The sequence below is a fragment of the Sciurus carolinensis genome, chromosome 1 (genome assembly GCF_902686445.1).
Source record: "Sciurus carolinensis chromosome 1, mSciCar1.2, whole genome shotgun sequence".
Lineage (NCBI taxonomy): Eukaryota > Metazoa > Chordata > Mammalia > Rodentia > Sciuridae > Sciurus > Sciurus carolinensis.
In genome coordinates, this window is record NC_062213.1 from 97,474,280 (window position 1) to 97,489,345 (window position 15,066).

Genomic DNA, 15,066 nt, shown 5'->3' on the forward strand with positions numbered 1-15,066 from the left:
TTTACTATCTACTCTGAAATATGCTGGAGAGCTGAAAGAGAGAGAGAAAGGATATAGATAGTCCATAATGAATAGACAGTGAGTAGTTGGTCATAGGATTATCTGGAGATTATTTTCTGACTTGGAATTTCTCACTCAGTATCTCTTCCTCCTTTTGAATACAATATTCAAGGATAAAATGCTCTGAAAGTCCAAGGTGAAAATAACTACTGCTGAAAATTATTTAGAGATCTGCCTCAAACAGTGAGAATGAAACCTCCCAAAAGCAGAAACAAAATTTTGACTCAGGATTCTACTTTATTATTCTAGGTTTACTGAACTTGAAGGAAGGGAAAAAAATGTCTCCACTTCTGAAAAGCGTCTTCGATATCACTGAAATTTTCAATCAGTATGCCTCACATGGTTGTGATGGGGCAGCTCTAAGCAAGAAAGACCTAAAGAACCTCCTTGAAAGAGAATTTGGAGATGTCCTTCGGGTAAGAACTAACAAGAAAAGGAAATCTCTTCATTATTTTAGGACTATGAATTTTCTTCAGGAGAGAACACAGCAAGGAATGATGGCTTATATTCATTTTATACCATGCCAAGTCTACACTATACCCTTCATTCCTTTCAAAGTCTGAAGGTACTTAGTTAGCATTGTAGCATGAGTATTAAAGAAGCTGGTAACAAATAGTTCATGTACTTAATGGCACTGTCAATAAGAATGAGCTGTTCAAGGGACATTGCCACCAAAGAGGAAAAATCAAACTAGATTTGGAAGGCTTTAAATGTACCTCCAAGCTTCAAGATCTGAAATTAGCCTGTTCTCTACTAAAATGGTATTGCCATAAATATTTTAAGTTTTTTGTTTGTTTGTTTGTCACGATACTGGGGATTGAGCCCAGGGTCCTGTACAAGATAGGCAAATGCTTCACAACTGGGCTATGTCCCCAGCTCTTTTACAGCTTTGAGACAGGCTCTTGCTAAGTTGCCCAGGTTGGCCCTGAACTTGTGATCCTTCTGCCTCAGCCTACCAAGTACTTGGGATTACAGGCCTGTAGGATTACACACTAGGCTTGTTTTCAAACATGGACTAGAAATCAGAACAGAAGTACTGGCTGTTTCAAACAGAAATGGTTGCTGGAAAGTTTCATAAATTTCCATGTTATCTCTCTCTTGAGGATAAGTACATTCTTGATGACCCAGCCAAAGAGCATTTGTGTTATTTCGATCAGCAATAAATTATAAGATACAAAAATTGCCAACAAATGTATGCTTTGAAATGAGGTGTTCACATTTTACATGAGGAATTATGACTTGACACACACTGGGCTATTATTTCTAATTGCTCTGAATATCTCCAGAGTTAGCATAAAATAAGTGTGAATAAAATTTTACTGCCTGTAAACAGTACATGGTAAATTTTTTTTTTTCATCTTTTTCGTAGAGACCACATGACCCTGAGACAGTAGATCTGATCCTGGAACTTCTGGATCGCGACTGTAACGGACATGTCGATTTCAATGAATTCCTCCTGCTGGTTTTCAAGGTGGCTCATGCTTGCTATTATGCTCTTGGCCAGGCCGCGGGGCTAGAGGAGGAGGAGAGGAGAGTCCAGGATGAAGGGAAGGGAAACCTGTTACAAGATCGCAGACAAGAAGACCAAAGGAGATTCGAGTCCCGGGACAGACGATTGGATGAAGAACCTGGTCACCGACGCTGGCAAAAGAGGCAGGTACAGGAGAGGGAGCGCGCTGAGGAAGAGGAGCAAAGGAAGACGCAAAAGAGACAAGAGCAGCTCGAAAGGCAGCGCCGAGACCAAGAGCAGCGGCTGCAAAGGCAAGAACAGGAAGAGCGCCGAGCAGAGGAAGAGCAGCTGCGGAGACGCAAGAATCGAGATGCTGAGGAGTATCTTGAAGAAGAACAGCAAAGGCGAGAGAGGCGGGAGCAGCGGGAGCGCCAGGAAGAGCAACGGCAAAGGCGAGAGCGAGAAGAGCAGCGCGAGAGGGCGCTCCAGGAGGAAGATGAAAGGCTGCAAAGGCAAGAGCTGCAAGAGCTGAAGAGGGAGCGCCAAGAGGAAGAGAGACAGCTGCAGAGGCGTGAGCAGCAACTGAGGCGCGAGCAGGTGGAGGAGAGGCGCGAGCAGGAGTTGTCTGAAGAGGAGGAGCAGGCACAGGCCCGGGAGAGGGATGAAAGCCTCACCCAGAGGTGGCAATGGCAGCTAGACAGCGAGGCTGAAGCACGCCAGAGCAAAGTCTACTCCAGGCCTCGCAGGCAGGAGGAGCAGAAACGCCGCAGAGAGCAGGAGGAAGAGAGGCGTCGCCGGGAGCAGGAAGAGGAGAGGCGGCTCCGGGAGCGTGAGCTGCAACTGAGGGAGCAGGAGGAGGAGGAACAACGTCGCGACTTCAACCCGCAGTGGCAGACGGAGGAAGAGAGCGCAAAGCGCCGCCAGAGGCTATGGGCCAGACCCCAGTTGCGCGAGCAGCGGGAGAGGCAGTTGAGAGCAGAGGAGCGCCAGGAGCGGGAACAACGATTCAGCCAAGAGGAAGAGCAGCGCCTCCAGCGGCGAGAGAGAGAGCAGGAATTGCGCTTCGATGAAGAGGAACAGCTCCAGCGACCTGAGCGCGCCAGACAGCTCCAAGACAGCCTCTCCGAGGAGCAGGAGAGGAGGCGACGTCAGGAGGAGCAGCGCCGCAACCAAAACTTGAGGTGGCAACTAGAGGAAGAAAGCCAAAGACGCCACCACACGCTGTACGCCAAACCCGGCAAGCGTGAGCAGCTCAGGAAGGAGGAGCAGCTGCAGCGGGAGGAAGAGCTACTGCAGAGGGAAAGGAGGCGCCAGGAGCAGGAAAGGCAATATCGGGAGGAAGAGCAGCTGCAGCAGGAGGAGCAGCTGCGGAGGGAAAGCAGGCGCCAGCAGCGGGACAGGCAATATCGGGAGGAAGAGCTGTATCTCGAGGACGAGCAGCAGCGGGAAAGGAAGCAGCGGTTCCAGGATGAGGATCAGCGCGGTGATCTGAAATGGCAATGGCAACCAGAAAGAGAAAAGGAAGTTCGTAATAACAGGGTTTTTTCCAAACGCAGAGAGAATGAAGAAAAGATCCGGCAGCTGGATGATTCTCAGGCGTTGGACAGACCTTTCCGGCAGGATCGGCGGCCCCTGCAAGATGAAGAGGAAGAGAAGAGAAAGCTAGAGCAAGAAAGGAGGCGCCAACAACAGCGCGACCGGGAATTCCCTGCGGAAGAACAGCTGGAGCGAGAGGAGCAAAGAGAAGCGAAAAGGCAAGATGCGAAGTTCCAAGAGGAAGAGGAGCTACTGAGGGAAGAAAGAGAAGAGAAAAGACGCAGTCAGGAGAGAAACCGAAAGTTCCGTGAGGAGGAAGAGCAGCTGAGACGCCAAGAGCGCGACAGAAGATTCCGCGGGGAGCCCGAGCTCCGCCAGGAAGGGGAGGAAGATCAGCTGCTCCGCCAGGAACGCGAGGAACAGTTTCGCCGGGAGCGCGACAGAAAACTCCGTGAGGAAGAGCTCCGCCAGGAAAGGGAGGAGGAGCAGCTGCGCCGCCAGGAGCGCGATAGAAGATTCCGTCAGGAAGAAGAGCAACGCCAGGAAAGGGAGAAGGAGGAGCTGCGCCGCCAGGACCGCGATAGAAGATTCCGCGGAGAACAAGAGCTCCGCCAGGAAAGGGAGGAGGAGCAGCTGCGCCGCCAGGAGCGCGATAGAAGATTCCGTCAGGAAGAAGAGCAACGCCAGGAAAGGGAGAAGGAGGAGCTGCGCCACCAGGACCGCGATAGAAGATTCCGCGGAGAACAAGAGCTCCGCCAGGAAAGGGAAGAGGAGCAGCTGCGCCGCCAGGAGCGCGAGAGAAAATTCCGCGGAGAACAAAAGCTCCGCCAGGAAAGGGAGGAGGAGCAGCTGCGCCGCCGGGAACGCAACAGAAAACTCAATGAGGAAGATCTCCGCCAGGAAAGAGAGGAGGAGCAGCTGCGCCGCCAGGAGCGCGACCGAAGAGTCCGCGGAGAACAAGAGCTCCGCCAGGAAAGGGAGGAAGAGCGACTGCGACGTGAGGAACAGCAGCTGCGCCGCCAGGAACGCGAGCAGCAGCTGCGCCGCGACCGCGATAGAAAATTCCGTCAGGAAGAAGAGCTCCGCCAGGAAAGAGAGCAGCAATTGCGCCTCCAGGAGCGCGACAGACGATTCCGCCAGGAACCAGAGCTCCGCCAGGAAAGGGAGGAGGAGCAGCTGCGCCGTGAGGAACAGCAGATTCGCCGGGATCGCGACAGAAAATTCCACGAGGAAGAAGAGCTCCGCCAGGAAAGAGAGGAGGAACAGCTGCGTCGCCAGGAGCGGGATAGAAGATTCCGCCAGGAAAGGGAAGAGGAGCAGCTGCGTCGCCAGGAGCGCGACAGACGATTCCGTCAGGAAGAAGAGCTCCGCCAGGAAAGGGAGGAGGAGCAGCTGCGCCGCCAGGACCGCGATAGAAGATTCCGTCAGGAAGAAGAGCTCCGCCAGGAAAGGGAGGAGGAGCAGCTGCGTCGCCAGGAGCGCGACAGACGATTCCGTCAGGAAGAAGAGCTCCGCCAGGAAAGGGAGGAGGAGCAGCTGCGCCGCCAGGAGCGCGACAGAAGATTCCGCCGGGAAGGAGAAGAGGAGCAGCTGCGTCGCCAGGAGCGCGATAGAAGATTCCGTCAGGAAGAAGAGCTCCGCCAGGAAAGGGAGGAGGAGCAGCTGCGTCGCCAGGAGCGCGACAGAAGATTCCGCCAGGAAGGAGAAGAGGAGCAGCTGCGTCGCCAGGAGCACGACAGACGATTCCGCCAGGAAGAAGAGCTCCGCCAGGAAAGGGAGGAGGAGCAGCTGCGTCGCCAGGAGCGCGACAGAAGATTCCGCCGGGAAGGAGAAGAGGAGCAGCTGCGTCGCCAGGAGCGCGACAGACGATTCCGCCAGGAAGAAGAGCTCCGCCAGGAAAGGGAGGAGGAGCAGCTGCGCCGCCAGGAGCGCGACAGACGATTCCGCCAGGATGGAGAAGAGGAGCAGGTGCGTCGCCAGGAGCGCGACAGACGATTCCGCCAGGAACCAGAGCTCCGCCAGGAGAGGGAGGAGGAGCAGCTGCGCCGCCAGGAGCGCGACAGACGATTCCGCCAGGAAGGAGAAGAGGAGCAGGTGCGTCGCCAGGAGCGCGACAGACGATTCCGCCAGGAACCAGAGCTCCGCCAGGAGAGGGAGGAGGAGGAGCAGCTGCGCCGCCAGGAGCGCGATAGAAGATTCCGCCAGGAAGAAGAGCTCCGCCAGGAAAGGGAGGAGGAGCAGCTGCGCCGCCAGGAGCGCGATAGAAGATTCCGCCAGGAAGGAGAAGAGGAGCAGGTGCGTCGCCAGGAGCGCGACAGACGATTCCGCCAGGAAGAAGAGCTCCGCCAGGAAAGGGAGGAGGAGCAGCTGCGCCGCCAGGAGCGCGACAGAAAATTCCGTCAGGAAGAAGAGCTCCGCCAGGAAAGGGAGGAGGAGCAGCTGCACCGCCAGGAACAGGACCGTCAGTATCGGGCGGAGGAACAATTTGCCAGGGAGGAGAAGCGTCGCCAGGAACAAGAATTGCGGCAAGAAGAGCAGAGACGTCGCCAGGAGCGGGAGAGGAAATTCCAAGAAGAGCAACTCCGCCGCCAGCAGGAGGAGGAGCAGAGGCGCCGCCGAGTCCGGGATAGACAATCCGGAGAAGACAAGGGTCATAGGCAGGTCCTGGAGCCTGGCACGCGTCAGTTCGTCAATGTTCCAGTGCGCTCCAGCCCTCTCTATGAGTACATCCAAGAGCAGAGATCTCAGTACCGCCCTTAAGAGATGCCTCCGATATCCCGAAACCTGCCAAAGCTTCCAGCCAAAGAAAATGAGAAACACTGGGCACCACGTGTTTCTGGTTGTGGGAAAACTCTCTGATGTTAGAATGTGTCTTTTCTTCCAAAATCTTAAACTATCTTCATTTCATTACTTTGTACTCCTGCTTTTAATTCTTTCTCAGGTAGTGCTTTACTGCAAGATGTCTTTGCTCTTTGATGCAGATATGGTGTGCAGTTTTTAAAAGATGTCATTTAACTTGTTTACAGAGTTTTGTTTGAGGAACACATTGATTTATTGACTTGTAAGGTAACAATACAAGTTGAGAGTCAAAAGAATTGAGTATATTTTTAATGACTGCTCATCTCTGATGTTTTTAACATTGATATTTTGTGCCTAAATTTCATTAATCTACTGCCAAATAGCTTCTCGGGTTTTTATTTTTGTGGCATAATTAATATACTCCATTAGGTGACTGAATTTTTGCAACCCTCAAATAATGCAGGGAGAGGAACTTCTGGCAGAAAAACTCCCTGTGAAATCAGTGCCTACAACTAAAAGAAATATCTATTAAGTTTAGTTTGCAGATTTAAAATTCGAATTTAAATTTTTTTTAAATATACTTAACTCCACTTAAAACACTTAAGACCTTATGAAGCAAATTTGTTTCTCAAACAACTTCATAGCACAAATTTTAAAACTGTATCTGCTGTAGTTTGTAGTGCTCAGTTCTATTCCCCCAATGATGAATTTGAGATTATTGCTACTTTTGTTAATGTTAGCTTAGAGGAAACCTCAGGATCCTGTAAAAGTTTGTCTTGCTCTAGTGCCAATAGATGACAGTGAGTGTGTTGGGAAAGGAAAGAGGGAAGTGTGTGAACAGAGAGGCAAATTTCTAGAGGTTCTTTGAGAAGACTTATCAGTCCACAATCCTTTGAGTTCTGATATTACCTTGGAGACATTCTTGTTGAAATAATTGGACTGTATAAAAATTTAATAAATGTTTGGCAAATACTTATTTTTGTCTGTTTTAACTCTGTCATACCTCACCTTCCAATAATCTGGAAACACATAAGTTCCCAGTCACAACCATGTTACTATCATTTATGTATGAACATGAAAGGGGGAGTGGAAAACCTTTTCTCCATCCATTTTTCCCAGTTAGAGTGAACCCTATATTTTTCCTAATGCCACTGGGGTTCTCTTTGCAAGTGTATGTGGGGCTTTTTTGTGTTGCTTTGTTTTTGTTTTTGTTGTCCATACAGCTTTCTGTGCCCTTTATTGTAGTAACCCATTCACTGGTCATGGAAAACCCCGGTCCCCGCAATGTTTGTCAGTATTTCCTTCTGAGAATGCAGCAAGTTCTTGGTCTCTGAGGTCTGATGAGCCAATAGTAAAACATGGCCTGAAACTTAACATCAGCACTCTAGATCAAAGATTACCTTTTGATTTAAGTAATGTAATACATGAGGCAACTTAGCCAGAAGATGCTAAATAGTAATCAGGCCAAAGTATTAAGTTATCATTTCATATTCAAACACCCCTTTGTCAACCACCTGGAGTCTCTATTTAGTATTCATCACTTGGTAACAAGGAATAAGTCCAAGAAGGCCCTGCTCAGGATATCATCATTTGTAATTATAAGAGTCATGAATAAGAAGATGCCCTAAAGTTATAGTCCATCAACAGTTTGGTCAATGGTATAGACAAGGAATCTAAGTATTTAACTCCTAAGTATCATTCTGATGGAGTGGGGCAAGGGTGCTTTCTGCAAGAATCACAGCCTGTCTCTCCTAGTTTAATACAAATGTAAGATACCCATCAAAGACAAAACCAAGGAATCCCCTGAGACTGTCTTAGAATTTTGAGCCTTCCAAGGTGCAGTTATTTTTCTTCTAAATTAAATGTATACTTTCTCTTGCCTAAAGGTCTTCACAGAAACCATGTAAGAGCTTCACTAGCTTTCCCAGTATCCTCTCAAGAAGCACTAATTCGAGAGCCTCCTTATAAATGCCCAGCCCAGGATAATACTGAAATGTACATTATCAGTAAGTTGCAGTTCAACAATAATAATTCTATTAAAAACAAAGCCCTTCCGACTTCTTATAGCACTTTACAAGATAAGGAAAACATCAATTGCCAAGGAAGAAAATTTTATTACAGTTTTAATAATCATTTTTTAAAAACTGTATCATCCAACCCATGCCCTCCAGCTGCTCTTTTAGCACATTGACAGGAAAACTTGGAGGACAACCTTCCTACTCCACCTGAATAATATACATGTGTGGGCAGGACCTTAGGGCTGTTGGGCAATTGCCTGCTTCATTATAAACTGAGAGCTCTATTAACATCATGTTGACTACTGCTAGGAAGTAGTGTGCAGGGTTTACTATGCTGTGATGACAAAGTAATCTCCTTGTATAGTGAACTGAATTGTGCCCCTAAAACCCCACCCCAGGTTTATATGTGAAAGTCCTAACCCTCAGTAACTCAGAATGTACCCAAATTTGGAGATACAGCATATAAAAGAGGTAATTAAATTAAATGAGGTTGTTAGGTTGGATCCTAATCCAATACAACTGCTACCCTTACAGTAAGAGGAAATTTGAATATAGACAAAGGGATGATGATGTGAAGACAAGAGGGAAGATGGCAACCTAAAAACCAACAATAAAGGCCAAGAACAGATCCCTTCCTTATGGGCCTCAGGAGAAACCAACATTCTGACTCCTTGAGCTTGAACTTCAAGTTTCCAAAACTGTGAGAAAACAAATTCCTTTTGTTAAAGGCACTTAGTCTGTGGTACTTTGTTATGACAGACTTGGCAAACTAATACATCGTGTAAGGTGATGTTGTGTTGCTAGACAAGACTATCTGTATAGGGATGATATTTATCCTTTGAAATTCATTGTATAAGCAGGCCCTGGTTGCTTAAAGACACTCTTTTATTTAATCTGCCATAATTTCTATGGTTCAATGGAAAGAATGCTAAAAGAAAAGTTTAAAACCTGGGGTTTAGTCATTCATTTATTCAGTCAACAAATATTTCCTGAGCTCCTGCTATGTGTCAGACGTTGCTCCAAGCAATACACATATAGTGGTGAAAGTAGAATGCTGGCCTTTTCCTTCACTATCTGTGTAGCCTTCTGTGAGGCCCTTAGGTTTTCTGGGTCTCCATTGTTTTTTCATCTATCAAGCTAAAATAGTTATCACCAAGGTTACTCCCAGAACTGAAAAAAAATCAATTCTAACATTCAGCTTACAAAATAGTTATCACCAAGGTTATTCCAAGAGCTGAAAAAACTCAATTCTAACATTCAGCTTATTCAACTGAAACTCTCAAAACAACTCAAATAATTCGCATGCCAACTTCTAGCTTTAGCTAACAGAAAACAAGAAAAAGAATTAACTGACAAAAGTGATCAGAGCCAAATTCAGCTTCAAAGATCTTTCCTTTTTAATCAATCATGTGTCTCCCAAAATCTTTCCCAGAGCTCTTTTTAGTGTCATAGGTCCATTCATTGAGGGAGAAGACCCTAAACCTACACCACTTTCTTTGACCCCAATAATATCAAAGATCATTGCCCTTCTGATTTATGAGCTTCACATATGCATTTAATTCTTCTCATTCTCTTCTAAGGAGAAAAATATGACCTAGAATGTAATCCCACTCAAACTAAAATTCAGTGATCATTAGTGTTAAGTATGATTCTTTCTGTGCTCCATCTTCTGTACTAATTACATATTGCTAACATTTGCATTCAGTCATGATAATTATGAGTTTTTTTCAGCAAGTGTACTGGGGCTGTAATCTGAAGATTATAATCTGTGTAATATATAATAAGCATATTTCCTTTGTTAAAAACTGACAGAGTCACATGCAATAATCTGAAACTAATTCAAAAGATAGATTTCTGAACAAGCTGTCATTTTCTGAACCCTCAGAACATCTATGGCAAGCTCTCAACAAAAACTTCTAGAAATCGATTTGTTGCTTCTCCCCTTTCAAAAAAAGCATGTGCATTTTCTGCAATATGAAGTTCAACATCTTCAGTTTGGAATTTAAGACCCTCTACAATCTAGTGTCAATCTACCTTCTAAATGTTGGATCCCAGGATACCTCTGGAGCCAACCATGTGCTCAAAGCAGACTGGCTGATTTATTGTCATGAGGACATCTTGTGATTGTCCTAATTCAAAGATATATTGGTACAATTTTATCTATTTAGAATGCCTCTCTCTTTCCTGTCAACCGTCAGTTTATAAGACCCAGGTTAAATACCCATCCCCCCTAAAAATCTTTCCTAATCACCCTGATACACAATGATAACTCTCATTGAGATCCTAAGACATCTATTACCTTTACCAATCATTAATTGATTACAATTATCTGCCTTAGTTGACTCTCTACTTGCTTCATTTTTGCAATTACACCATTAACTCTTTGAAAACAGAAACTACAACTTGAACATTTTTTATTTTCTTTTCACAATTAACAGTAAGAAACATAGCTCTATGAACTTCTGAGGAAAGATGTGGACTCTCTCTTTAGAAAACAATATTTTAAAAATTTGCCTAGGACTTCAAAAGTTCTTAGTTACAATGAACTTTAATTTAACCTCCTAACTTTATGCCACTTGCTCAAGGAGTTGTGCAAATCACATGCATAATGTAAATATTCAATAGATGTGTGTGAATTAATTAATGTAGGCTTTAAGTTTGTTTTCTGTTCAGTGTCTCTACTGCCAATCTATGAAACATGGCATCCCACTCTTCTGAATGTTGAAACCCTAGGTCCTTTCCTATAGTTCAGCCTCAGGCATTACAAAATATTCTTGATTTCTTCTGCTTCCATCTATTCAGGTTCTTCCTGGATATTGGAGTGAGCTCTGGTCTTAGCACCTGTCAGTACTCCTTGGTGAGATAAGAATGCAGGAGTAGGAGCTGGGCGTGGTTTAGTGTGGGAAGTCATTCTTCTTTAGCAGAATCAGACTAGGTTGAGCCATGGGCAGAGGCCTCGCTTCTAGGAACTGCTGGGAAGTATGTGGCGGCTATGTGGGAGTGGTTCCCTGTTTCCTTCTAGAATATTCCCCCTAAGTGAATGACTCCCCTAAATCTACCCTATTCTGTCCATCACAGAAGAAGCCCTCCCAGTCCTGGCCCCCTTTACCTGTGTATTATAAATAAAAAAGAGTTGGGCAAGTTGTTGTTGTAAGAGGCCAGAGCTGGTATGGCCAGACCTGTCATGCCCCTCTCATTTAAAGAGTATTGGCTCTTGTGTGTTTATTGAGTAGATAAGATTTTGGGTAATTGAGTGATATTCAGTCAACATCCTCCTCCATCAGTTGACCCTTTTCTCATCCACTCAGGATGTGGCAGAGAGGCCCACCACAGTTGAGCATGACTATAATCCCAATGATTTGGGAGACTGAGGGAGGAGAATTGCAAGTTTGAGGTCAACCTCGCAACTTAGCAAGACCCTGTCTCAAATTTTAAAAGGGGGATGGGGAATGAGGGTTGTAGCTCAGTGGTAAAACACCCCCGGTTCAACCCCTAGTGCCAAAAAAAAAAAAAAAATCCAAGGCTAGGTCAAGGGAAAGGTGAATTCTGGTCCCATATATTATTGTGAGGGGGTAAATGCAGTGAGAAGCAGAAGTGAGATTTCCAAACTGGGGCTGGTTTTCTCATATGCATTTGAATTTAGATATAACACGCCTATTAAAGGTCTGCCTTATACATCTAATTCTCACAACTCCTTGAGCCAGGTTTCTTAGCGTGAAATTAAGGAGGCTGCATTGTAACCTTGAGGAGTATTTTCCTTCCTGTCTGGTATATATGAGTCAATTTTATTCCTCCCTTAGCATTATTTTGACCCTATTTCTTATGAAGTAATGACACTGCTTTTATGCTAAGAGTTCCTGTGCCTCCCTTTTTTGGAATTTTAGGAAATAAATGGCAAGGGATGAGAATAGAGGGGAGAGTCTTGCATGCTCTATTAAGCTTATCTTGAGGGCAATAAAGAATCATTGTCATTTAAAGCAGGGAAAGGATTAGGTTGGCTGTGTATGAAGATCACTGGCTGCAATGTGGAGAACTGGTTGGAGAGGGTTAATATGGAAGCAAGAATATTAGGAGGATATTACAGTAGTCTCTCTGAGAGACAATGATGGTCCAGCTAGAATAACAGGAGTAGAGGAAAAAAAGGTTATATTTGAGAGGTGTTTGAGAATTAAAATCAACAGAAGTTATATATTGAAGGAATGATGGAGAGGAGGAGGTTTATAGTTGAGGAAACTTTGTGGGTAGTGGTTCCATTATTGAGATGAAAGCATAAAGGAGTGTCAGTTTGATAGTGAGAGGAGATAACAAATTCAGTTTTGCTTACTTTGAATTGTAAGTATCTTTGAGGCTTCCAGGAAGTGGTATCCTATTGGCACCAGGCTCTATGTGTTTGAAGCTGAGGTGAGACATTTGGATTTCATATATAAATGGGAAATACCAACCTATTAGTAGTAACAGAAACCATAAGAGTAGATGAGTTTATTCAGGACATGGAGGGAAGAGGAGATGGAGAACTAGGCTAGAGCAAATCTTCAGGATCTGCTACATTTTAGGGAAAGTCAGTGGGGAAAAAATCAACAGGAAAATTCAAGGTAGAGGGGTAGGAGGTGAAAAAGGTGAAATAGGAGTCATAAAAGCTAGAAAATAACATGCTACAAGAAAGAGGAGGTAGTTATCATCAAATGTTTTTGAGAACCTAAGACAAGTGCTGCAAATTTCCTGATGATTGGTAATGTGATCAGTGGGAAGCAATGGAATGGGTTGAGGAATGCAAGGTAAATAAGCATTCCTGCAAATCTCACAAGAATGCTATGAAGGGGAGGAGAAAGGATAGGTAAAGTTGTGGGTACAAGGTGGGACTTAGTAAAATGGGAGAGACTTGAGTATACATAAACACTAATGAGAAGGGTCCTGGAGGAGGTAGCTCAGTGGTAGAGTGCTTGAGGTTCTGGATTCAAAAAAATACTGATGAGAAGGAACTAAAAAGAAGAAGCTAAAGTATAGAAAAGGGAGGGAATGACTAACAGCAAGTTTCTTGAGAAGGCATAAGATATCCAGAGAAAACAGCTATAGAATATACTATGTGCATTTATAATAGCTATTTTATGTATTGTAGAGTCAACATTTTTAAATTAAATGTTTTGCATTCACAAGTGGTGGGGAGTCTTGTCATTAAGTTGTGCAGAGTCCATCTGGTTTTCTCCTAACTAGAGACTACATTTGTTATCATAGTAGTAAAATGTTACATGTAATATACTTTGCATAAATCCTCATTCTACCACATGTTAACTAACCCTCTAGCTGATAATGCAAACAGTAACTGGGGGATTTTATTTATAAGGGCTCTAGAATAAAATAACAAGTTATTCACACCAGCATCATCTGTTAACTAATATTCTATCTAGTTTAGTTTTTCATGGTGGTGTGGTTGGTCTCAAATCTAGGTTTTCTTCTAAGAGGAAACAATATCAAGGGTTGGTTCTTTTCCTTGTGGAGTTTAGTGTAAACTTGCTATGGGGGAGGAGCAGGCAGCTCCAGGATTATTGAACCTTTGCAAATTAAGATGGTGTTAGGATAGATTACATCTGGTTATTTACCATCCTGGGAAAATCCATTTTGTAGAGATGGCCTTCTAAGTGATTTTTAAATTTATCCTTTATTGAGATTTTTAGGTCAATTATGTATGTTGACTAAATTTACAAATACACTTGTTTATCAAAAAAAAAAAAAGATATCCAGAAAATACCTTTTCTGATGGAACAGAAAGAAAATATGAATGTAAATGGATGCCTGCAGGTTTAAAGTTTGGTAGAAGAACATTTAGCAATTCAAATTTGATAATTTTAATTTCTTTGTGAAGCAAGGGGTGAGATCATCTTTTGCAAATGAAAGGAGGGGAGGTGTCTAATAGTTAAAGAGAACAGAGATGGTTTAAAGCATAATAACTGTTGTAGAACACAGAAAATAACACCAGCCACAGAAGTTGTATGATCACACAAAAAGTGCTAAGCTTCCAAAGTTAGAGATCATGAATATATCAGGACAGCAATGTTCTTAGCGATGAGAGTTTCTCCAGCTATGCTCTGAAGAAAAATGCAGAAGACAAAGTTAGACCCAGGGCTAAAAGATAAACAGGGAAATGGAACTGAGGATACCAGCAAGAAACAGTGTGGTTGAAATAATGTACCCTGAAATCAGTATTACTCAGTGTTCTCCAGAGCAATTGGACCCATTTTATTTAGAGACTGTATATAGAGAGTTTATTTTAAGGAATTGATTCATCCAATAATCCAAAATCTTCAGGGTGAGCTGTCAAGCTGGAGACCCAGGGAAGAACCAATGGTGTAGTTCAAATCTGAGTGTCATTTGCTAGCAGAACTTCCTCTTGCTCAAAGGAGTCAGTATTTTTTTTTTCCAATTCAGGCCTTCAACTACCTGGATCAGGCCCCATTTAAATACTAATCTCATCAATAAACATCCTCACATTCAGAATAATATTAGACCATATATCTGGGCACCATGACCAGCAAAGTTAGCATACAAAGTTAGGCATCACAGAATCTAAGCAGAAAAGTGATAGAAATCTACTATCTTGGGAGTCAATGAATGGGAGAGTTTTAAGGAGAAAAGGCTACGGACAGGAACATGTAAAAACTGAATTTATTATTTCACCAGAAGTTCTGCCCAGAATCTCTGGATGGACTGGGTGATTGTTGAAGTTCTCTCCTAGACAAAGCCAGTCTATAAAAACTAGATTAAGTACCTACTACTTCAAACGTGCAGATACCAAAACATGGCCACAAGGTCAAACAGGGAAACATGACATCACAAATGGAACGAAATAAAATGCCAGTGACCAACCCTGAAGCAAAGCAAATGTATGAATTGACAGAGTTCAAAATAACTATTATAAGGAGACTAAGTGAACCACAAGGAAATAGAGAAACAATTAAATGAAACAAGGAAAGTAACAAATGACAAATACAAGAACTATAATAGAGAAGTTGAAATCATGAATTTAATATTCCAGAGGTGGGAGTAGTTCTAGTAGTAATAAGTTCCAAGGCACTATGCAATAAAATAATCCTCTTCTATAAAATTAGTAGACCAATATTTATCACCACTATTCCTAGAAGTTTAAAATATATTATAAGGTCAGCGCTCTTACTTTTCCCAACATGGCGCTGGTCAGCCTTCTTTTTT

General features: G+C 44.0%; 1 protein-coding gene across 4 annotated transcripts; it reads left to right on the top strand.

Annotated features, from left to right (window-relative positions):
• The first annotated feature begins 338 nt into the window (after positions 1-338).
• Tchh (trichohyalin) lies at positions 339-5,948 on the top strand. Of its 4 annotated transcripts, none has more exons than XM_047519914.1 (3): positions 339-476; positions 1,430-4,744; positions 4,799-5,948. In XM_047519914.1, exons 1-3 carry the CDS (start codon positions 339-341, stop codon positions 5,804-5,806), a joined length of 4,461 nt encoding a protein of 1,486 aa, XP_047375870.1. In that variant the 3' UTR covers positions 5,807-5,948. The 4 variants fall into 4 exon arrangements, with proteins under 4 accessions (XP_047375870.1, XP_047375892.1, XP_047375913.1 ...); XM_047519936.1 differs by having other exon boundaries at positions 1,430-4,594; positions 4,649-5,948; XM_047519957.1 differs by having other exon boundaries at positions 1,430-4,357; positions 4,502-5,948.
• Positions 5,949-15,066: the final 9,118 nt, after the last annotated feature.

Excerpts from the sequence above, each read along its gene's own strand:
- Tchh (XM_047519900.1), top strand. The coding sequence starts at position 339 with ATGTCTCCACTTCTGAAAAGCGTCTTCGATATCACTGAAATTTTCAAT. Across the intron at positions 477-1,429 it reads AATTTGGAGATGTCCTTCGG|AGACCACATGACCCTGAGAC; the intron begins GTAAGAACTAAC and ends TCTTTTTCGTAG.